We start from the raw sequence: 23,393 nt of genomic DNA on the forward strand, positions 1-23,393 counted from the left end.
AATTACAAAGCTACAAGCCTATTTGTTGTGCTATATCGGACGTGTAGCTTAAAGGCTATTTTAGTGGTACGTAGCCATTTTTGAATTTGCAGTTCTACAGAAAAACAAAGTCAAATTTGACATTGAATAACTACTGAAATTATATAGGAAACAACCATTCCAAACACAAATGAAGACCCATTAGCACTAGAAAAAATTATTGCGAGTGGCAACCAATTGATACAATAAGTATATCAAACGAAAACTGTGATACAAACATGTTGCAATTCCCGACAGTACATAGCAAAAAATGAATTCCAAAACCCAAACCCTTCATCCCCTTCCCTTTCTCATTTTCCCTTTCCCGTTCTCATTCTACCTTCTCTCTTCCCCTCTAAGCAGAAAAAGATGACTAAAATAACTCAACCCCGAAAAATTTGGATTCTCTGTCATGAAGACCAGACTACACTGGGGATTCTTGAAACATTTTGAAAACCAATATCAGCTGTATCTTATCAAGACAAGACTTTACCTGTCCTTCTAGGCTATACAACACACATAAATGCAAATAGGTGGCATAACAAATGCCGAGGAACACCAGCCCCGTGTCTATCAAATATAACAAATCATCGCCACAAGCTAGAATGAACTCCAATGATCAGAACTTTTCTTGGTGTTTTGACTCTCAGATACCTTAAATGGGCCACTGGATCCAAATGGGTCAGTGTCGTCAAATGAATATCCTCGACTATGATCAAACCCACTGGCACTACTTATGGAGTCGAACCTCGTGAGAGTCTCCTTCCGCGGGGAAGATCCACGGTCTTGTGTACTGAAGGAATCATACCGTGAGAAACTGTCAAAGAAAGGGTCTTTCGATCCTACACTATATCTCGGAGAATTTCCTGCTCTAGAAAGTGGTGACCCAGGAACTGAATCCTCAAAGGTAAATGGGCTATTCTTCTGATATCTACTCTCAGCCCCAGGAGATTCCGTTCTTATTGGACTTGCACCAAAATCAGTTGAGTCAAAGAAATGTTTCTCTCCATGATTGACATGATCCGACTCCTGCAGAATATAATTAGTCAATATACAGGGAGACTCTGCAACAGAGCATTCTAGCATTCTATCATCATCAACAGATGGAGTATCAAAAAAAAGAATCCCACTGTGCCCTTGAGATCACTATTGCGTGTGTACAAGGGCGAAGCAGGAATTTTCATAATCGAGCGACCAAGTTACAAAATACAACTATTAAAATGGAAACTCATAAATAAATAATAAAGGGAAATGATAGAAAAAGTTCCATATAAAATATGAACTAGGATATCTCGTCTTGTTAAGAGGATGACGTTATTTCACATAATAGAAGCAATGAAGTTATCAATTATATATCGGAATGGTAAAAGGAGGTAGCATTATCGCTTTGCTATAAACTTTTAAACGACATTTTAGCTCAGATTATCTATACTGCAGATTAGTTATTCCAGTGGAATAGTCAGCACTAGCATATATTTGCAAAATAACAAGACATGCAACGTCTAATAACACTTTGAACAGGACTAAATGTGAGTAAGGGTTTGCCTACTCACCTTAGCATTGAAGCCCCAAACAGAATCCACATCATCATTATTGTCAAACGTACCCCAGCCAGGTTCATCAAATCTGTTTACCCAATGAAAGGGAAGAAGAAGAAGAAGAAGAAGAAAAGGACATGAATATGAATTATGCAAAACTAACTATAGACCTCTGGCACAAGTACAGATATGGCATGTCCAACAAGAGCAAGGACACACAGGAAGACTTTATAAAAAAGTTTGTTGAACATGACTCAATGAGGGCACTGAAGAAACATGTTTGTGCTAGTAGGTAACTTCACTATTTTCATATGCATAAATCCAATCTAAGAGCCAACATTCGTGTATAAAATGCCGGTACAAACAAATGGTTGTTTATTCCCCGCCCACCTACAGGTAACTTCATCATCTTAGTATTACATAAATCCAATCAAAGAGTCAACATCCGTGTATAAAATGCCAGTACAAACAAATGGTTGTTTATTCCCCATCCACCTACTCAAGTTTTTCCTTGGTAATTACCTTAAAGGAAAATATTCTCCAAGCCTTGAAAAGCAACTCTGAAGCAGAAGAGCTGGAGCATTTTCTACCTTTTTTAGATAAGACAAGAAAAAACATGCATACAAGATATATATGGGCTTCACTATAACATATTGGAGCATTTTCCTACCTTAAGTCATGATTTTCTCTTTCCCCTCCTTTTCCTTGATCAATTTAGAAATTTCTTCAAAATTCAGAGTTAATGTAAAATCTCGAGGTACTTGCACATACTTCCCCTTAAGTTTATGCCGATTTCTACTTTGCGATTTCAGTACCAAAAGAAGCTATCTAGCGTAAAGTTAAGAGAGGCACTTTTGCTAATAAAACTAACTGAATTGCCCATTCAAAACCAATATTTTTAGCCAAACAACTTCACACCAAAATACTCAGCAACCAAGCGCACGTTCTCCAGCACACCCTTTCACATCAACACCCTCCTACATCTCTTGCATCCTATGTTGCTCGGACTCTTCAAAAATGTCAACATGTTCGTGTCGGATCCTCCAAAAGTAGTGCATTTTTTGAGGATTCGACACGGATATGGCACCATTTTTGGAGAATCTGAGCAACATAGCTTGCATAACAAACTCTGGCTTGCATCTTAGTCTTTAAACTAACAAACTCTGGAGGCAAAAGTTCAATGAAGCAAACGAAGTTTCACCAGTGGGTGAATGCAACAAAACTATGCGTACAAAGTCCTAGTCGTCCAAAAAAATTGCACTCGGTGTGACAATCCTTTTCAATGGTATAGCAACTACTCCACTATCCTCACTGCTATCTTGTTCTGGTTACCAACTCAAAATACCTACCATGAAGGATTTGAGGTCGAGATAACATGTTTTGGCCAGGAAAGAATAAAGTGATTTTCTTCTCTCTTTCCCTTTGGAATAAGAAAGATAAGCAAGCAGCGGACAGAAGGGAAGAGGGGACAAGAAAGTGACTCTGATGATGAGAGGATGAGAGAAGCATGGGATGCTTTTGTTCTTTTACTGGGGGTGGGAAAGCCTCTCCGCTTCTGGAGAACATCATTCTAAGGGCAACGCGCTAACATTCAAAACCAGAATGGAGGTGAGACTGAGTAGCATAAATCTTGATGGAGGTGTGATCAATTAACAATACATTTCATCTTTACTTTTCGGAACATAAAATGCCATAGTCTGTTTTTGATTTACTTAACTAATGAGACAGACGCAAGACATACTAAGGATGCATGAAGACGCTAGTGAGCAGTGGTCAAAGACACTGGCCAAAAGATTCAGACAAAGTGAAATGTGCATCAAGCATGTCCTCCTGGATTTAAACGGACGTTGTGCTGGACATCAAAGTGCCAAAAGCTTCACAGCTATTAAATTGAAACTTGTAGAAATGGAGAAATACAGATGGAAGATATTGCACGTAATAGCCAAATTATACCTGTCAGTTTCGGATTCCGTTTTAAAGCTCTTGCCGAAATGGTTATCAGAGTATTCACCAGATGGACTATCAAATGCTGTTCGTTCTCTTGGACTGCCCTGTGGACTTTTTGACTCCTCGTCGCTATGCATATACATCAAATCAGTCTCAACAAAATTATTATTTCCTTTAGCAGAATAATTTTCTGACTTGGCATCAGCATTTGACATAGAATCAGGGGTTTCACTATGAGTTGGAGAACTTTCCTTCTGAATAGAGGTGGATTTCGAATTTGCAGGCCCAGCTACATCAAAAGAAAATCCTGCAGATAGTGGCATAGGGATGCACATATGTCAAATATTTTGCAACTTATTCAAAGATGGTGTCAGAAAGACAACAGATGAACCGGAAAAGACGGAGGGAATATATTCAAGAAAACAAACCTTCATCTTCAAATTTATCCCAATCTTCATCCCAAACAGCTGATATCTCTGGAATTCCAGGTTGCCAGCCTAGAGAAGAACATTCCAGACCAAAATAAGGTAAAGAAATTAGATAGAAAACATAATAAGCAAATGTCATGCAACAAATTGAAAAGTAATATCATCGAGTTTTCAAGAAAAAAAATCTTAGTCCCTCTGTCCCAAATTATGTGGCAGTTCGGATTTCGAGAGTCAAACCTTTCTATTTTGACCGTGAATTCAGACATGAAATCTTTAAGTTTTTTGAAATAAAATTTAAAATTTGGAAAATACATAAAAAGTACTATAAGTTACAATAATTGACAATTCAAAAGTATTTAAAAGACATGAAAAAATTACGGTCAAAGAAAAATTTGTTTGAATCTCGAAATCCGAAAGGTGCCACATAAATTGGGACGAGGGAGATAAACAACATTAACACAATAAATTCAAAATCCATGAGAACATATTCAATTGAATCATTTTCAATAATAACTGCAACAATTGAGGGAGAATGAGTTCCAATTGTATTATCTAAGTAGCAAACACAGAAAACATAGAACCTCAAGAACTGAAGTGGACATTCTGCACAATATGCAGAAGAAACTGGTAGTGTTGACTTCTTACCCGGAGTAGGATGTTCAGCATTTAAAAGAGACTCACTAGAAGCAGGAAAAACAGAACAAAAGGAGAACAAACTGTCGTGACGTAGCAAAACAAGGGAAAAAACAACTTACCAGGGGGGAGTTCAATTAATGCAGTTGACTTCATATTAAGCTCGTGTTTCTTGCAACGATCCGCCAAGGCCTTCAGTAGCTCCTCAAGATCATGCTGTATGCGATCAGCACGAACCTAGACAACCAAAAGTGGCCAAAATAAAGCATAAGTTCCCACGAAAAATTACATGTCCCAATATTTTAGAAACCAAATTAATAAGGCCTGTTATCTTCACCTGAAGAATACCATCAGTGCTGCCACCTTGTTCCATTTTAGTGATTGCCTGTTGCAACTCCAGCTTCCTCTCCTGAATAAGGGAAATTTTTTTTCCTTTTATCTCAAAGAAAATGAAACTTATATACTCCAACAAGTCAACACGGACTAATACTTGGAAAAGAATAAAGGCATATGTAGAACAAATGACAAGCTAGAAAAACCCATAAAAGCCAGCTAAAGAATTAAAGCATTGGAATATTAGAAGAAACAGGGAAGGCCTTTAATCATTGAGCTGCAAGGAGGATATGATATATTCCTATGTGTATAGCATCTTGCAGCGGTAAACTCAAATCTTTCCATTTGTGAAGGAGCTGGGATATATAACTACAGTACACATTCAAAAGAATATATGGAGCAACATCTTACTTGAGTATCACGAAATGATGCCTCTTCAATTGTCAGTTTAGAAGCAATTTCTGCAACTTGCTTGTACTTCTCTTCATATTTTTTGCCAAGCAGCTCAGCCTAAAATAACTCATTAATTGACAAAGTGCATAAGAGGGGAGAAACTGACCCAAAAAAGTTATGAACTTTAAAGAGTGGAAGAGAGAGAGATCAATGGGCTGAAACAGTACCTCACGTTTATCAGCCAATGCCCTTTCAGTGATTTCATTAAGTCGATTATCACACCTACTTTTGTACAAAACCTGGAGGAAAGCCCAATGAACAAAGAAAATGAATTGAGATCGGAAAAAAAAAATATAGAGATAAATATGAAATAAAGAATAGGTGATAGTGAAGCAAAAGCAGCTGGAAACACTAGAAATGCGACAATGCTGTACATTGAAGGCAGCAACTACTCACAAGATCCTGCATTTTTGTGCGGTAGAATTCAAGCTTCTCCCTGGAATCCAGAAGCATCTTGTCCTTGCTTTCATCCTTATCAAACAAAGGAATTAGGTTTACCACATCAACAATATCATGAAGTAGATGGAGTGCTAGAATTCATCACACAGACAGCTTCTAACCTGAATATGTCCGCATCCTAGAATTCCTTGCAGCTAATTAGCTGACTAAGTTCGTAACATTTTAATAAATTGAATCTTAAGTATCAGATGGTATGGCATTGAGATAGCCTATCAGTTGTTGTTAGACACGTTTGGTTTCTGAACAGGGGAAAGCTAGGAGGGGCTGCAGTATCATCAAAAGTTTGATTTTATTTTTGTGAGGAATCACTATCTGCATTAAGCTGCACGCAACCACTACCTGCCTGAATTTACTACGGGAGAGTCTTGAGGTTAACAATCCCCACCAGGCTGAGGGGCAATTGTAACCAAAATATTTCTTTTATTCACTAGGTGCACTCAAGATGACTGTAACCAGTTACAAGAAAACCCAAAGAGGGGACAAATTACCTAGAATACAAAGGAAATAATACCTTTTTCTCTCCTGCGGCTGTCTCTTCTCCCTTTGACTCCAGCATACTCTGCTCCCCATTACTTAGTTGGTCCATATGAGAATTATCCATTGATGTTGCTCTAGCATTTTGCTGATTAAATTGCATCGATCGGTCAGGCTGAGGGAATGCACCCTGCATAGGAGGTCTTAATCCAGGATGTGCAACTGGCTGTACACCTGGCAACCCTTGTGGAGGTCTTACGCCTAAGCATAACCAGAATGATTAAACAATTTCAGTATACAAACAAAGTGTTTGAAACTTAAAACATCTAAAACGCTGTTTAGGCAGTACCTGAAGCAGGGCCCCAGCCAGTGCTACCATAAGTAGCAGTGGGCGGACCTGCCAGGGCCAGCAGAGTCTCATCAAGCATAATGCTATTCGGTAGTGTAGATGGAAGAGATCGCCCTTCCCTATATCGTTCCATCAAATACAGAGCTACACAGAACTCCCTCAAAGAGAGCATGCTGTCATTATCTTGATCAGCCAAGTCCCACACCTGCTTCAAGACCTCTGACAGAGACCACAAATGACATTACTGAACATTACGAATGCGCAAAAAACTCCAAATGACATTAAATAAGACAACTAGGTACATGGTTTGGGATTTGGTATGCTTCTTAGGGGAAAAGAAATACGGAGTCCTAATGTACTAATCTTGGAAAAACAAAAAAGTGGCTAAGTGCGAAAATAGTAAGTTATTGTGTAGCTTGGTCAAGATCCAAAGTCCAAAAACTGAAGTTATAAAATATTCCAAAAAAACTTTCTTTTTAGACTCTTTATCAGAATGACATGTATAATATGGAAAAATAATCCAAAAGTTCTGAGGTAACAAAATACAACATCTCTGATAGCTCTCCAATAAAATTTGTGGCAGCAATCCAGCTTAAAACATATGAACCAAGATAAAGATGTTTACATTTGTATTTGTGCCTCAGACAAAACATGATCAAGGTAGTAAAAAAGAATGATTGAACACATAAAAGAATCTCTGAACCTCAAATTTGCATGTATTAGTTTAAAAAGGGACTTCTCTCAGGTCTGAAGCTTGTCCAAGAAAGAAAAGGAAAACAACTCTTCTGAATTTTGACAAATTTACTTCGTTGATATGGTAAACACCATCCTTCGGACCCTACTTCCCACAAGCCCAACAATGTCCCTTTCCCATTTTGCTCTGTTGGTGACTCGGACCCAAACGTTATGGATGGAGATGGAGGGTCTTTACAAACTCAGTTCTGTAACATAAAATAGACTACTCAAATCTGTAACCAGAGTCCTCTAACAGAGCTTATGGGATGAAATCCAGTGAGTAGATCGGATTCTCATCTAAACACCAGATGGTACTCGTTATTTGAGCTATGTCATGAAGTAAGATGCCCTGAAAGTGCATTACTAAAAAGAAATGGATCAAAGGAAATAAATATTTCTAACGATAGCAAGATCGTCACCAAAGAAAATAGACCCCAAAAGGCTGCAAAAGGTTAATTTACCTCTTGGCAGTCTCCAGTTCAAGAATAAATCTCGCGCTTGTTGCCCGGAGATTTTCCCATCTCTATCTGAATCTACCTCCATAAACACTTTTGCATACTTCTGAACTCCTGCTCTTGTCATTTTTGGCCAAGGAACTTGAGACTGCTCAGGAGTAGGATGGGCAGAACCCGCTGGAGTTCCAGATGATGAAACTGGCAAAATATTCTGACCAGAAACCTGTTGATTAGGTTTAGACACAGATGGGGTTACTTGCTGTTGATTCCCAGGAGATTGCCTTGTAAGAGTATTAAATGCAGCAAAGGGGTCAGGCTTGGCTGAAGTTTGCGACTCAGTGGTTGCTGGAACCATAGCTGAAGAGGTTGGTTCACTAATCAGAGAAAAGTTTGGAGTAGACGAAGACTTCTTCGGTACAGATTGGCTTGCGGAGAAGGTTTCACCTCCAAACATTGTGTCCAAAGCTAAACCATTTCCAGAACTACCAGTAGCTTTTGTATTAGCAGCTGTCATGGAAGGTAGAGAAAGAGATCCCTGAAGAGTTTGCGTAACTGGAGGGATCGAAGGGCTCATTCCTCTATTAGGAGGTTGCATAGTAGGTCCAGTGGATATTGCTGCTTGTCTGCTACCCGGATAGTCATTTGAAATGTTCGCGTTTGGAAGACCAGGACCTGTCAAACTACCAGCCCTGGGGAAACCCATTCCAGCAACAGATTGCTGGGGACGTGACGCAGTAGCTGCAGTAGGAATAGGTGACCTCACTGAGTGGCTGGCTTGAGAAGTGAGATATTGCTGGTTCATACCTGTTGTATGAGGTAGCTGTCCTCTGATGCCAAGATTTTGAGAAGCTGTTGGTACACCAGCACCCATCTGCTGTGCAGGTGCAGCACTCATACCTGTTGTATGAGGTAGTTGTCCTCTGATGCCTAGATTTTGAGAAGCTGTTGGTACACCAGCACCCATCTGCTGTGCAGGTGCAGCACCAACTGAATTTAACTGGGGGGAAGCAATCGCTGCAAGGTTAATCTGTGGAGCTGGGATTTTAGCAGAAGCAGGACCATATAAAGCTGCTTTCACAATATCTGGTGTTAATTCTCGTTTACTCTGTGCCACTGTTACAAGTTTAAGAGCATTATAAAACTCCGGACGGCTAAGATACCCAGTACGGCTCTGGTCAGCATGTGTCCATATCTGCAATCAAAGAAACACGATGTGCATGCACAGTTAAAGAAATCATATTTACCTCGGAAGAGTTAAAATTTGTGGAAATTTGAAGAAAACTAGTCATAACTAGCTTATTGTAGTGGGATTTACATAACAGAAAGACACATCAAAAAAGCATAACAAAAAGAGAGAAATGGAAGCATGTTAAATATCGTTTTTCAGAACTATAGAGATAGCAAAATAAGACTCTCCAGTCTTGCTGCAAATATGCCAAAGAAACAAATCTGCATATTCACAGCACAAAAGAAGCTTAGAAGAAAACTCTAATGCCTAGAAAGAACTTCTCATATAGAATATTCTACCATGCTAAACACACCAGCAGCAGAAAATATTACCATTATACAGTAATCAAACGCCTGGCAAACAGTTAACAAACCAAAAATAGTCAACCACCACAGGCAAAAAGCTGGGGTGATTTATCAAGAATGCCAACCAATTTCTGCAACAAGGTTTTTCCAGAAAGACGGTTTGATATCGTATATCAAATAAGTCCAACATGATAAAAGCAACTTACGAACTTCTAAGGACATTGCAATGGTAGCCAGTAAGCAGTTTGACTTTTATCATGAGCTAAATGACTAACTTCGATAAAAGTTGTCTCTTAAAACAAAAAAAAATAGATGATGCATAAGAACCTATACCATAAGCATACTTACCTATCCAAAGAACCTATGACATAAACCACAAGATGAGAAACAGAGACTTCAAAATAAAGAAAGCTAATGAATTGAAGTCGCAAGTACAAAACTCTGAAACTGCAAACTTAGCTTGGAAGCGAAATCAAAAAGGATCAGAGGTATGTAATAAATATAAGACTATCTCAAAACCCAGGATCATCCTGCAAAGGAGATAAAGAGCTGCTACACTTTTTGAAGAGGTGACCAGGTCGCTGAACTTGCTTTCAGTGCCTTGCCACGGAAACCTACATCACCGATTTCGAATGCTAGTAAAGATAAAAAGAACCATCCAACTCAAAATGGCCAACATCAACTTGCAGTCACAAGATAACTCTTCATCTATTGCGCAGGAAAAGCGACGCTAAAGCCGCTTAAAAGTTATTTGATCCTCCAACCCCAATGTGTCAACTGTCGAAATGTTTTTCTTCTTAGATAATGGTGGTGTCACCGACAACACCTCAACTATTACACTAGTACCTACTACCTCCCACTAGCACAAGTACCGGGTTGTCTAAACCCTCTATTCATGCCATCAATAACTCTTCGAATGAAACACATAATCATATGAAATTGCTAGTCACCCAGTTAAAGTTCTTAAGGCCTAGATTTTGAACCCGGATTTTCTAGAGTTAGTAAAAGGCACATGGGTTTTTTTTTTTTTTTTTTGAAATTGGTAATTGTGTATTCATCAGCATTTAGGACATGCTGGAGACCTTCAAAAGTGTTACAGCAGGAACATAAAAAGGGAATAGAAATACTTACAGAGATTTTAATAAATCTATAAACTGATTTATATCTTCTAATCCTATTTCTTTACACCAAAAGTAGAAAGATACTATACAATTCCATTTGACTTTCTGAAGGGAACTGGATCTATTTTCAAAACACCTATCATTCCTCTCCGTCCAAACTGTCCACCATATGCAGTGTGGGATTATCCTCCACCATTTCTTTTGACTCTTACTGCCTCCCCTCTTCATCCAACAGCTAAGTAAATCTGCAGTGTGTTCAGGCATAGTCCATTGTGTGTCTGTTATGTTGAGAAATAAGGACCACAGTTGTGCAGTGAATTTGCAGTGTAGAAATAGATGCTTGTTGGTTTCATCTGTTTCCTTGCACAAGAAACATCTGGAAACTATGATGGCACCTTTTCTTTTTAGAACTTCATGTGTTAAACAAGCCCTCCTTGCCACCAACCATGTGAAGCATTTCACCTTGTTTGGAGCTGGGCACTTCCATAAGTTTCTCCAAAGCTTCGGTTGCTCTCTATTCTGTAGATTACACTCCCTTTTGTAAGCACTTTTAACAATCATTCATCAATTGTATAAGCAACCAAGAGCTGTGACAGAAGGGGTGACCATTAGTATCTGAAAATAAAATTGCTTCAATTATTCCTCTTCTATTTCTGCTTCTCCCATTCTCGACCTCTCTCTTCATTCTCTTACCTTCAACAACTAATATCTTGAAACCCCTTTTGAGGCACTGCAGGTGATTGAAGATCAGAGTTCATCTTATCATGTCAAATAAGAACCCAATCACCGACATGATTCTCCATTGTAGTTTTATTTTTATTTTGAAACTGGTAATTTTGTATTCCTCAGAGCATTAAGGGCATGCTGGCCACCTCCAAAAATTTACACTTACCAAAAACTAATTACAGTAATCCTATAAAGTCCACTAACTGAACTTCCTCTTCTATATATTGCTCTTTACACCACAAACATAAAGAAGTGATGACCTTCCACTTGATCTTCTGTATGGCGCTTTCTTTGCCTTCAAAAATTCTTTCATTTCTTTCCTTCCAAATGTTCCACCAAATGCAAGCAGGTACTGTTTTCCACCATGTCTTTTGGCTCTTGCTACCTCCCCTCCTATCCAACAACTTAGAAGATCTGCAGTACATTCTTCATTGTAGTTTGTGCATTGTTTTACTGTATAAGGTGAATCACCGAATCCCTTATAATCCATGCTACAATTGTTCTTCAACATTACCAAGTAGATTGAGCTTCTGACACTTAATTGATTCAATTGTATTGTTTGAGTTCACTTATATTGCTCTAACAATTTAGTTAACTGTTTTGAGTCCTTACAGATCATTACAACGCAAAATTCAACCACAGACACAACTAGAAACATCGAGATAGCAACAAAAAGCGCATAGTCATGATACAATTGTTCTTCAACATTACCAAGTACATTGAGCTTCTGACAGTTAATCAATTCAATTGTATTCTTTGAGTTCACTTATATTGCTCTAACAATTTAGTTAACTATTTTGAGTCCTTCGAGATCAATACAACACAAAATGCAACCACAAACACAACTAGAAACATAAAGATAGCAACAAAAAGTGCATAGTCGATTCAATTATGTCCTTTGAGTTCAGTTATATTGCTCTAACAATTTACTTAACTATTTTGAGTCCTTCGAGATCAATACAACACAAATTTCAACCACGAGTACAACTAGAAACATTGAGTACCAACAAAAAGTGCACAGTTGATTCAATTGCGTTCTTTGAGTTCACTAATATTGCTTTAACAATTCCGTTAACTATTTTGAGTCCTTCGAGATCAATGCAACACAAAATTCAACCACAAACACAACTAGAAACTTTACTATAGGAACAAAAAGTGCATAGTTGATTCAATTATGCTCTTTGAGTTCACTTACATTGCTCTAACAATATAGTTAACTATTTTGAGTCCTTCGAGATCAATACAACACAAAATTCAACCACAAACACAACTAGAAACTTTAATATAGGAACAAAAAGTGCATAGTTGATTCAATTATGTTCTTTGAGTTCACTTACATTGCTCTAACAATTTAGTTAACTATTTTGAGTCCTTCGAGATCAATACAACACAAAATTCAACCATAAACACAACTAAAAACTTGAAAATAACAACACAAAGCACATCATCAAGTGTAAAAAAAAAAAAGGAAAAATTGAAGATACCTGAGCTAAAACAGGTTGAGGCAAGTTAGATCCTTTCAAAAAACCAACAGCTTCAACACCACTAATTCTTCCATCTTGATCCAAATCTGCTCTACGAAAATAAGCTTCAAATTGCTCCATACTTAATCACTCACAAATGTCACAGATCAATACATTACACTTCCAAAAACAAAACAAAATTAGCCGATTAAAGTGTTTTTGGTTTCAATTTAGATTTGTATCGACCGGTATATGATTAAATGCTGTAGAAATGAAGCTAAGCATAGATAAATTGAGAAAATTATGAAGAATTTTGGAGATCTAGAGAGTGAATAAGCATAAATCGGGTTTGATTTACTATTCTAGGTTTTACCCGATCTAGAATTTCAGATTAATAATTTTGAATCATAATTGATTATACTTTGCATTTTGTTGAATGGACTCCCTTCTTAATCATAACTTGACAAATCCACCCCCATATTTTTTCTTTTTCATAATTTTATTAATTTAATTTAATGGGAAATTAAAATGATTAATTAGAGGTTTAGAAATTAGAACTATGTCCATTGGTTGTGTGAGGATCCATTGGCATGTCTAGTTATCTATTACGCTCTCCGTCTCAAGGGCATATCTAGTTATTACTACGTTTTTCGTCCCAATCTATGTGATATTTTTCACTTTTTGAAGGTCAATTTGACTAAATTTTGAAGTTAATTGTATTATATAGATTAATTCAATATTTTAAAATTAAAATTTATATATTTAAAAATTACATGAAAAATGCTAGTTACAACTTTACTCATATCAATGTGGTGAAAAAACACATTTTAAAATGTTGGTCAAAGCTCTTACAGGTTGAAACTCCAGAAACGAAAAATATCACATAAATTGAGACAGAGAGAGTAGCATTATCTTTTAAGTTTTATTCACATGTTACATTCCTTTTTGTTCATTTTTAAAACACAAAACTAATTATATTATAGAGGTTTTTCGTTCGAAGAATCATGTTAAATGAGATGAGGGATATAAAAATAAGAGAAATTTATCAACTTTCTTTTAATTGAATTAGCTGACATTTGTTTATGCACGGAAAAGAGAGGAATGGATAAATTAGTTGAAGTCGTACTCGATTGCTTAATCTATTTGTCAATGCTATTGTACTTCTAAAGTTGTAACATTTTCATGTATCTATACCGCTAACAAAAAGATTATGGAAATGTTTTAGATTAAGAAAGAAGATGGTGAAAATTGGTTATTTAATTTATGATCCATTTAGTCATCATTGATTATATCATGTCATAACATGTCAATTTTATCAATGAATTACCATATATATATATCAATCAAATATGCCATAATTTCAAATTAAGTGAATTTGATCGCATGAATCATTTGCATCCATCCCATAATTATTATAATTTTATTAGTTTTGCAAGGGCTCTCATCTACTTTAACTCTTGTCACTCATTTGAGTTTGAAATCGACTATATAAATTAGTGAAGTTGCAAAAGAGAAAAAAAAAAGTAGTTTGTTCTGATCAAGTTTTTTATCATTTCTTTAACTTAAATGTGTTGTTCGCTTGCTCTATTTAACATCTAACACTATTTTTAAAAAAACAATTTCAAGAATTTAGGCATGAGAATAACAACCAGAAGTAGAAGAGAAACTTCAAATTATCTATGATAAGGAAACTCCAAACTATTTGAAGAGAAAACAACAATAAAAGGAACTTTGATGTAGATTAGTCCTAACTTCTAATCACTCATAATAGGTCAATAAAAATTGAGACATTGGGCCAAGGAGAGTCCAGCTTTGCATTGGATAGCACAAGAACTCATGGATTGACTTCTTGTATAGCCATGGGTTCCCTATTGGCCTGTTTGACAAATACATCGTTGATCTAGTTTCAAAGTCCAATCAGAATAAAATAAGGCCCATTGTATCCATCCCTTCATTCACCAATTTATTTATTTTTTTTGCGCGGACTGTCCTTCAAAGGCACTGGTGTTTAATTTTTGCCCTACGCCTAATGTCTCGAGGTTTGGGATTCGAACTCTGACTCAGTAAAAAAATCGCAAGGCAGAGTTTCGTAGCAAAATTAGGCCTCTTCAGACAAAAGTTAGGTCTTTAAGGCAGAGTTTTGCAAAATTCCAGCTGAGTAAAAAAAAAAAAATTGTCTTATGCCTGAAGGCAAAACTCTGCCTTAAGTAGAGTTTTCAGTCAAATTTTGCCTGATAAGGGAGAGTTTGCAGAACTCTGCCTTAAGGTAAAGTTGGAAACTCTGTCTTCTGAATCCCAAACTCTGCCTTGCGATTATTTTTTTAATTTTTGACTGAGTGGGGGTTCGAACCCGGAACTTGGGAGTTTTAAGCGAAGGGCAAAAATTAAATACCAGCAATTTAAGGGGAAAAATTAAAGACCACCCCGAATAAGGGCAATCGTGCAAATTGCCCATTCACCAACATTTTTTTGTGCGGAGTGCCCTTCGTTTGGGGTGGTCTTTAAATTTTGCCCCTCATATTTGAAATCTTTAAAATTTGCCCCTCATATTTGAAATCTTTAAAATTTGCCCTTCGGCTAACACCCATAGGTTCCAGGTTCGAACCCACGCGCAGTCAAAATTTTAAAAAAAATTCGCAAGGCGAGTTTAAATTTCGCTATGCGGACCGGATACTTTTGTTAAGGAATTACCAAAGTTATGGGACCCGACATACTTATGCCTTGTGGGCGAGACTTGGCAAGTATGCGGGGGTCCCAGGGCATAACTTCGATAATTCCTTCACAAAGTTATGCGGTAGGCATAAAAGTTTGCCCGTTAAGTATGCCTACATGGCGTAACTTTGTGAAGGAATTATCAAAGTATGCCGGACCGCATACTTTTATGCCTGCATGCGTACTTCCCGTATGCTTGTTTCGGTTCCGTATAACTTCGATAATTCCTTCACAAAAGTTATCGGGTCCCATAATGTTGCCATTAAAGTATGCCCCCGGCATAACTTTGTGAAGGAATTATCAAAGTTATCTTGGGACCCAAGATACTTACGCCAATTACGCCCATAAGGCATGAGTATGCCGGGTCCGGCATAAAATGTGTAATTCCTTAACAATGTTGTATCTTTGTTGGCGGCATAGCGAAATTTAACCGCTTGCAATTTTTTTAAAATTTTTAGCTGCATGATAGGTTCGAACTGGAACTTATGGGTATTAGCCGAAGGAGAAAATTTAAACATTTCAAATATGAAGAAAATTTAAAGTTATCAGAAAGCTGCCAGGCAATTCTGCGAATTGCCCATTCACCAACTCCTTTGGACTATTTCTGCTTTGCACATAACCAAGAAGTTGGCAATGTTATCACTGACCTTAGTGAGGCACTAAGTAGAGAAATTTACGTTCTGAGTCAATATTTTATAAATATTTTCAAAAGTCACATTACTCTTTTTTTCTTTCAAAAATAGCAGCTGCATATATATTACTAGCCATACGTATTGTGATAGAATTCCCACAAATCAAGGGATTTGTTTCAATCCTTATACATCTGTTCTTATAATCTGTCATCACCTTAGGCTTATTTGTTTTCATTAAGATTAAGACGTCTGAATCTGAATGATTAAGATGTTATCTCTACATCTGAACACTGAATAATTAAGATTGTTTCTTTTTTAACATCTGAATGTGCATAATGTATTTATTTAAACATAATAAATATACAATACAAATAAAAAAGTAACTAAATATTAAACAATAAATACAAATTTAATAAAATAAAAATATTATTTGATAAAAAATGAAACATTTATGTTTGCTAGTAATGATGGAGATGTTTGTAAGGGTGTGGGTGTGGTTTTGGGAGTGGGGTGGGTGGTAGCGGGGTGGGTGGTGGTGGTGCGATAGGTCTGGGGGTAGGGTGGGGGTGGTTGGGGGTAGGGGTAGGGGGATGGTGAATGGGGTGGGGTTGGGTGGCTTTATGCGGTAGGTGCGTGGGGGTTTGGGTGGAGTTGGTGGTGAGTGGAGGGGGGGGGGGGTAGGATTGGGGTGGATAGTGGAAGGGGGATGGAGCTGGTGGTAAAAATTATCCATACAAAACTTTATTCTAGATCTTAATGATTAAGACCAATTCAGATTAAATAAGTGTTTAAATCTTAAATGCGCTCAATGGCCTGAGGTCTTAACCATTCATATACCTCTGCAAACAAATGAGGCCTTATTTACTAACAAATTAAGTTACATCCTAATTAGTACATATCATTTTCTCTTTCATCATCATTTTTCTCACTAACTAAGAAATTAGTTTACGCTAATAATTCTAATTAATATGTTCATATACATTCCTTTCCAGTAATTAAGGAGTTCGTTTACCACTAATTATCCGTGTTTTCAGTTTGGTTATATATATTATACCATGCATATCCTTAGGGATATCTTTGTTATACTATGTATGTCTTTTATTATACCATGTATATCCTTATTATACTGAAAATATAATTAGATATACCCACATAAAATGTTGGACAATTTTTTTTAAAAATATACCTGTAATATATTTCAAATATATTATACTTATTATACCATGTTTGTCTTTATTATACCAGGTATATCTTCATTACACTGTATATATAGTTAAATATACTGCATATATTTTTGCTTATATGTATGTTATACTAAATATATAAATTGTATATATACGTTATATTGGTAAAGGCATGAGAAAAGGAAATGACAGAAAAATAATGGAATGGTTGTAAAGATTGAAAAAAAAAAAAAATTGACCAGGAAAATAGGAAGAGTTTCGTGTGGTTGATTTTTATCCAGCTTAAATTTAGGATGGTTATTTGGAAGCTCATAGATGTGTTAATATTTAGAATCCGGAGCCTAAAGGCCACTAAAATGCACAAAATAAACCAAAAGGGTTGCTCCATTCCACGTTATACCAAAAGGGGTATAACGTGGAGGGGCTAACGTTATACCCCCAAAAAAATTCATTGTCAGACCAAAAAAAAAAAAAAATTTAAAAGTATACGTGGAGTGATCCACGTTATACAATCTTCCTATATGCAAAAGGAAACATCATTCCAATAGAAGTCATATATCTTGTATAACGTGGACTGATCCACGTTATACAATATATATATATTTTACCCCCCAACGTTTTACAAAAATAGTTTGTAAGATGTTGGCCAGATTTAAATCATATTTGGCTGTTTTTTTAATAAAAAAAATTTCAGTGATTTTTTAATTTTTAACTCAAACATACGCCACAAGTCATATAATAATTAACTCAAACAAATATTTTAACTCATACAATAATTAAATATGTGTTATTTATGCGAACATAAAAAAAAAAATACTAAAAGTATAAGTTAAATAACCGTCACACATTAACTGAGTAGTAAGTGTTAAATTACATACGTTATTAAATGGCACAGGACATATTATATATTCTTGGAAGACTACATAAGGAAACAACAATTGTACAACTTAGGAAAAAACATAAGAACCAACAAGCAACAACAACTACCGATTTCCGTCGGGGAATGTCGATTCTTATGACCGTTTGCTCGACGTACTACACTTCCTAGTCATGCGAGCAGAGCTATATCCATTTCATTCCTCCTTCTAGTTGTACTCCGCCTCCGAAGTTCGCTCGTATTCAATGTTTGCAATTAAACTGAAGGGAGAAGGTGGCCAATATGCCTCATCACCCAATGGTGAAAAATTTCCACTGTACGTTTGCTTGTAATACCAGCAACTGTAGTACTTGCCAACATAGGTCTTTGGTTGAATTTCGCGCATATGGTAGTTTCTCCACTTCCCACATGAACACTTTTTCCCTTCGGCACAGACTTTATGGATATTTCCGCCCGGACTTTATGAAAAAAAAATTATTAAAAAAATAGCCGGATATGATTTAAATCTGGCCAACATCTTACAAACTATTTTTGTAAAACGTTGGGGGGTAAAATATATATATTGTATAACGTGGACTGTTGATCCACGTTATACAATATATATGACTTGTATTGGAATCATGTTTCCTTCTGTATATAGGAAGATTGTATAACGTGGACTGATCCACGTTATACTTTCAATTTTTTTTTTTTTTTGGTCTGACAGCGATTTTTTTTTTTTTGGGTATAACGTTGGCCCCTCCACGTTATACCCCTTTTGGTATATTGTGGAATGGAGAATGTACCCCTTTTGGTTTATTTTGTGCATTTTAGTGCCCTTTAGGCTCCGGACTCTTAATAGTTAATTGACATGGAATGATAACTAACTAATGCTGCTACAATTGTGCAATTATTTTTAAAATACTGCCTAGTTATGTTTTTTACCGATACAAATCCTCAATCTTTAATCAGTGATTAGTATCGAGTTTCGGATGTGGAGTAGTGTTTAGTAAGAATTCTTTAGCTCCTAAAGTTGGAACTTCCCGATGCGTCCGAACCCTAAAGCAGGTATTTGAACATCAGTGAAAAACAAATTAAGTAAGCTAATAAATCAAAATTTGCTTTTACTTTTCCTCTTCCTTTTTATGCAACATATTATATACATTGTTCACTTACATAGTTAAATAAACGAGTAAATAAAGTTGAACTAGACACAAGTGATCAGTAGACCATCGGAGATTAATCTGTAAAGCAATAATTTGAATTGTGATTTTTGGATCATTAAATTGTCTGCTAAAAACAACGTTTTACCATTACGATAGGATTGGACAATGTCACCGTCCTAATAGAATTGCAACTAAAAAAAAAAAAAGATTTTTAACTTTTATACATTAACGGCGAAGTTTTTTTTTTTAAAAGATGGAGGAAATACTTTTTCCAATCACACTTTAATTTCAGGCTGGCTAAGACTTTTTAATTTTATTTTGCTTCTTTGGAATTTAATTCATATAAAATCTTATATTTCTTACGATGAATTCCACTATTTAGACGAATCCTTTTACCACGAGCTTTATTCTGATCTACCTAACTTTAGATCATAAAATAGTTAATAAAACAAAATGGAACTGAAAAGCTACTACCTTATTGAAGAAAATAAAAAATAAAAAAAAACTACTACCCTTTTTCCACATGATTCATTAGTGCGGCCAATGGGTGATGGGAAGCGGAGCTAGACACCAAGGTACGGGGTCCGACGAATTGAGTAATCTTTGTTCAAATATTGTGTTTATCTTACAAATTAATATAATAATATGTATAAATTATTAATTTAGAACTCAGTAATTTAAAAGGGCTAAAATTATGAATTTATAGATTTAAAATTCTGACTCTGCCTCCAGATAATGCCATGTTTACTGTTTAGTCTCAAACCGTCCCTAATTGAACTTCAATTCATGAACTCTAATTAACAAGAGCATTTGAACCTTTGTTATTAATTGTATACACATTGGGTTTTCACTAAAATTAGCAATTTGTATAAAAATTAATGATATCACGCGTAACCATAGTAATAAAAATTCGTATACAGCAACTCTCACATTGCAAAGAAAAAGATATCGTTCAAATTTATATTGCACTCTTTTCTTTTTAGTCAGTTCTAAATAGAATGACACTTTTTTATATTGAGTAACAATTTAAATTTAAAGTAACAATTTTACATTTATATTTTATTGAAATGATTTATAACCACACAAATATCTATGACTCATTTTAGACCACAAACTTCAAAAATCTTCCCTTCTTTCTTAAACTCTGTGTCAAGTCAAACATGCACCTTCATATAAATTGGGACGAGGGAGTAATAACTAAGAAAATTAAATATCATTCTTTAATAAAATTTTAGCATAGAATTTCAGAATCCAAAGCAAATGTGTCAGTTAGTTAAAAGAAATAATAAGTCCAAAGTACTTCGCAGTTTCTAGCTAATAATAAAAAATCTATTTTGTTGCAAAGATATGGACTTCAAAAAAGATAGAGCATAAAGATCAAAAAAGATAGAGCATAAAGATCCTATTAATTAAAACAATGAAATGGTCATTCTCTTGATGGTTTTATAACTTTAAAGCGTTGTCGGGAAAAAAAAACTTTAAAATGTTGGCTTTTTCCACGTGGATGCATTTGAAGCTAACATAAACACTTTATTAGTTGTGAAATTAATTGGTGATCTTTCGCTGTATATATGGTTGGACACATTAGAAAATTAACTAACATAGCAAAAAAGTTAAGACAATTCTCTTTTTTCGACAAATCTTGCTTTAGATTGTAATTGTACATCTAAACTAAGCTTATAAGTAAATACGTGTCGAAGATGTAGTTTAACAGCACTACATTATGGATTAAATGAAATCAATATAAAACTTACAAATTAAAGTACAAACTACAAGTGCTACTTCGACTATCATTGGTCCCAATTATTCTTCAGAGGTGCATTATAATACTGTAGTTAGTGGACTAATGATATTCATATAAAGTATACGTTCTCATAAAGTACCTTATAATTAATGTATACAAGTTTAAAGTAACAAAGTTGTATCTTTAATTTTACATGTATCTCATAATAAGATCTGAAAAGTTATTAAATAATACGTAAAATGAAAACTAATAAGAAGGAGAGATAGCTAGACAGTAGAACCATGCAAAAAGGTGATGGATGCATGGCTATTCCTGGTCGTTCATTAATTCATATTAAATTTTACTCACATCAGGATATAAATTAGATATACTTATAATAATCAGGTAATTTAGAAAGCAAATACACAAACAGACACACATATAGTCTACATCTTCACAGACACGTCTATTTCATTCTGAGTCCCTCTTCTAGACAATGTCTAAATCAATATTACATCTTTCGTGCGGATCAAAACTTACCCGAGAAGGAATTTCGCTATCTTAGAACTGTTATAGTTACAACCACTATACATCAGGGCTTCGCTTGTTGTCTCTCCTACTTTAGGCGGCAGTGGTTATGCGTCAATTCCCATAGATGTTCTTATAACTTCGCGAAGACCTATGTTTTTGGTAAACAACTCTGCCGCTTGGGTCTCTGGTTTCAAACTCAAGAAAAAATAATCGGAGGAAATATAATTATTTTCTCTGTCCATTTTATATGATAAAATTTGAAAAGATGCAAAGATTAAGATGTTAATTTTACTAATGTATTGCAATAATGGTGGTAAAAAAAATAATTAAAGTAGAGCTTGAAAAACTAAACTTGAAAGGGGAAAACATCAATTTATTGTTCAACAGAAGATTTTGTATAAAATGTATATATACATTAAACTGAAATTAAATCACTAAAAAGGACTTTTAATGGGGCGGTGATGTTCTTGCAGCTTCTTTGTTTGCAAGAGACATGTACATATCAATGGTGTTTTTTTTTCTTTCTTTTTGACAAAAAAAGGGTGAAAGCTAATGGAAGCAAACTAATTAAAGTGTATCTTACTAATTAATTTACAATATCTTGTGTATCATAACACGTACAATAGAAATGCATTATTAATTTGTTCCCATTTGCTGTTGTTGTTGTTTTTTTTTTTTTTTTTTTTTTTTCAAGTGAAGTGATAAGAGTACTTTATCCCATAATTCAAACAAGTTATCAACGAAGTCATTAAGAATGATTTAACTACTGGAAAAATATTTTAATTTGCCGCTACTATATATTGTATGAAAATATGTGGATCGGAGTCCTAAAGAATACCGATGAAGAGGAGTACTTTAAGTTTTCCATATTAACAATGTAAACAATATTTAGATAAGTCGGTTACGTAATTGTATAGTGATTATTACAAGTACATATTTAAGTAAACATTACTCATTAACTTAATATAAATGGTAACAAATATGTAATGATAAGTTAATTTATACTAATTATGTAAAATATCTTTATTTAGTGTACTTAAATTCTAAGGGTACCAATAATAACAGTAACATATCCAGAGTAATCCCATAAGTGGAGCCTAGGGAGGGTTTACCCCTACCTTGTGAAGGTAGAGAGATTGTTTCTAAGAGCCAGCAAAGCATACATATAATAAAATCAAGTATGGAAAGAAAAAGTATAGCAGTGAAGCAATCATGCTACTGCTGAACATAACAAGGAATTTGGATATATATATATATATATATATATAAATCTATTTACACGTATATCTCAACACCTCATATTTATATCATTGGAAAAATTTATGCAACTAATTAGACCATCTTAATTTTGTCAATATATTAGCTAATTAAGTTATAGTTTCATAAAGCTAAGTAAGAGAGCATGATGAAGAAATCATTAATATTAGTAAGTGGAACTGATGTTTTTCCATTAACATGTGCCCAAGTCTTCACAATTACTTCTCCATGAAGAAAGAATCAAAAAGAAAAAGGAAAACCACGAAGTTACCAAATATAAATGTAAATGCTACTTAACAGTTTCAGAATATACTTGTATGGTAAACATTGATATGGTAAATGACGATATAATTAATCATTCACAAATTGCTGACTCGATTTGCTAAATAATTAGTCGATAATTGTGCAACAAAAAAGATATACATTATAATTAAAGATTCTTTTGACACACAACTAGTATAATTTAGCCTATGATTGCATATTAGTTATTGTGTAATTACCTTAAATAATTTTTACGTGGTCTCATAAAATAAACTAACGGGGGATTGAGATCTACTAAACTAAATTAAATTTCTGAATCTAGACTTACTTTTGACTACATTAAAATAAGGAACATACTTTTTTTCTGACTCCTATAAATAGGCTCAAAATATTCCTCTATCTACTC

The 23,393-nt window shown here is 35.1% G+C and overlaps 1 protein-coding gene across 1 annotated transcript; it reads right to left on the minus strand.

Annotated features, from left to right (window-relative positions):
* Positions 1-157: 157 nt before the first annotated feature.
* On the minus strand, positions 158-13,234 carry LOC132032993 (uncharacterized). Its single transcript, XM_059422824.1, has 13 exons — positions 12,687-13,234; positions 7,829-9,014; positions 6,633-6,851; positions 6,321-6,544; positions 5,747-5,821; positions 5,518-5,589; positions 5,309-5,407; positions 4,902-4,973; positions 4,687-4,801; positions 3,932-4,000; positions 3,510-3,810; positions 1,572-1,644; positions 158-1,047 (listed from the first exon to the last, which is right to left on the minus strand). Exons 1-13 carry the CDS (start codon positions 12,804-12,806, stop codon positions 619-621), a joined length of 3,054 nt encoding a protein of 1,017 aa, XP_059278807.1. The 5' UTR covers positions 12,807-13,234; the 3' UTR covers positions 158-618.
* Between the last annotated feature and the right edge of the window lie 10,159 nt (positions 13,235-23,393).

Source organism: Lycium ferocissimum, chromosome 10, assembly GCF_029784015.1.
Source record: "Lycium ferocissimum isolate CSIRO_LF1 chromosome 10, AGI_CSIRO_Lferr_CH_V1, whole genome shotgun sequence".
NCBI classification, from domain to species: Eukaryota; Viridiplantae; Streptophyta; class Magnoliopsida; order Solanales; family Solanaceae; genus Lycium; species Lycium ferocissimum.

Coding starts and splice junctions, on each gene's coding strand:
- LOC132032993 (XM_059422824.1), bottom strand. CDS start 12,806: ATGGAGCAATTTGAAGCTTATTTTCGTAGAGCAGATTTGGATCAAGAT. Junction 5,590..5,746: donor GCACAAAAATGCAGGATCTT/GTGAGTAGTTGC, acceptor GCTTTCCTCCAG/GTTTTGTACAAAAGTAGGTG. Junction 4,001..4,686: donor ATTAATTGAACTCCCCCCTG/GTAAGTTGTTTT, acceptor GTTCTTCTCTAG/GCTGGCAACCTGGAATTCCA.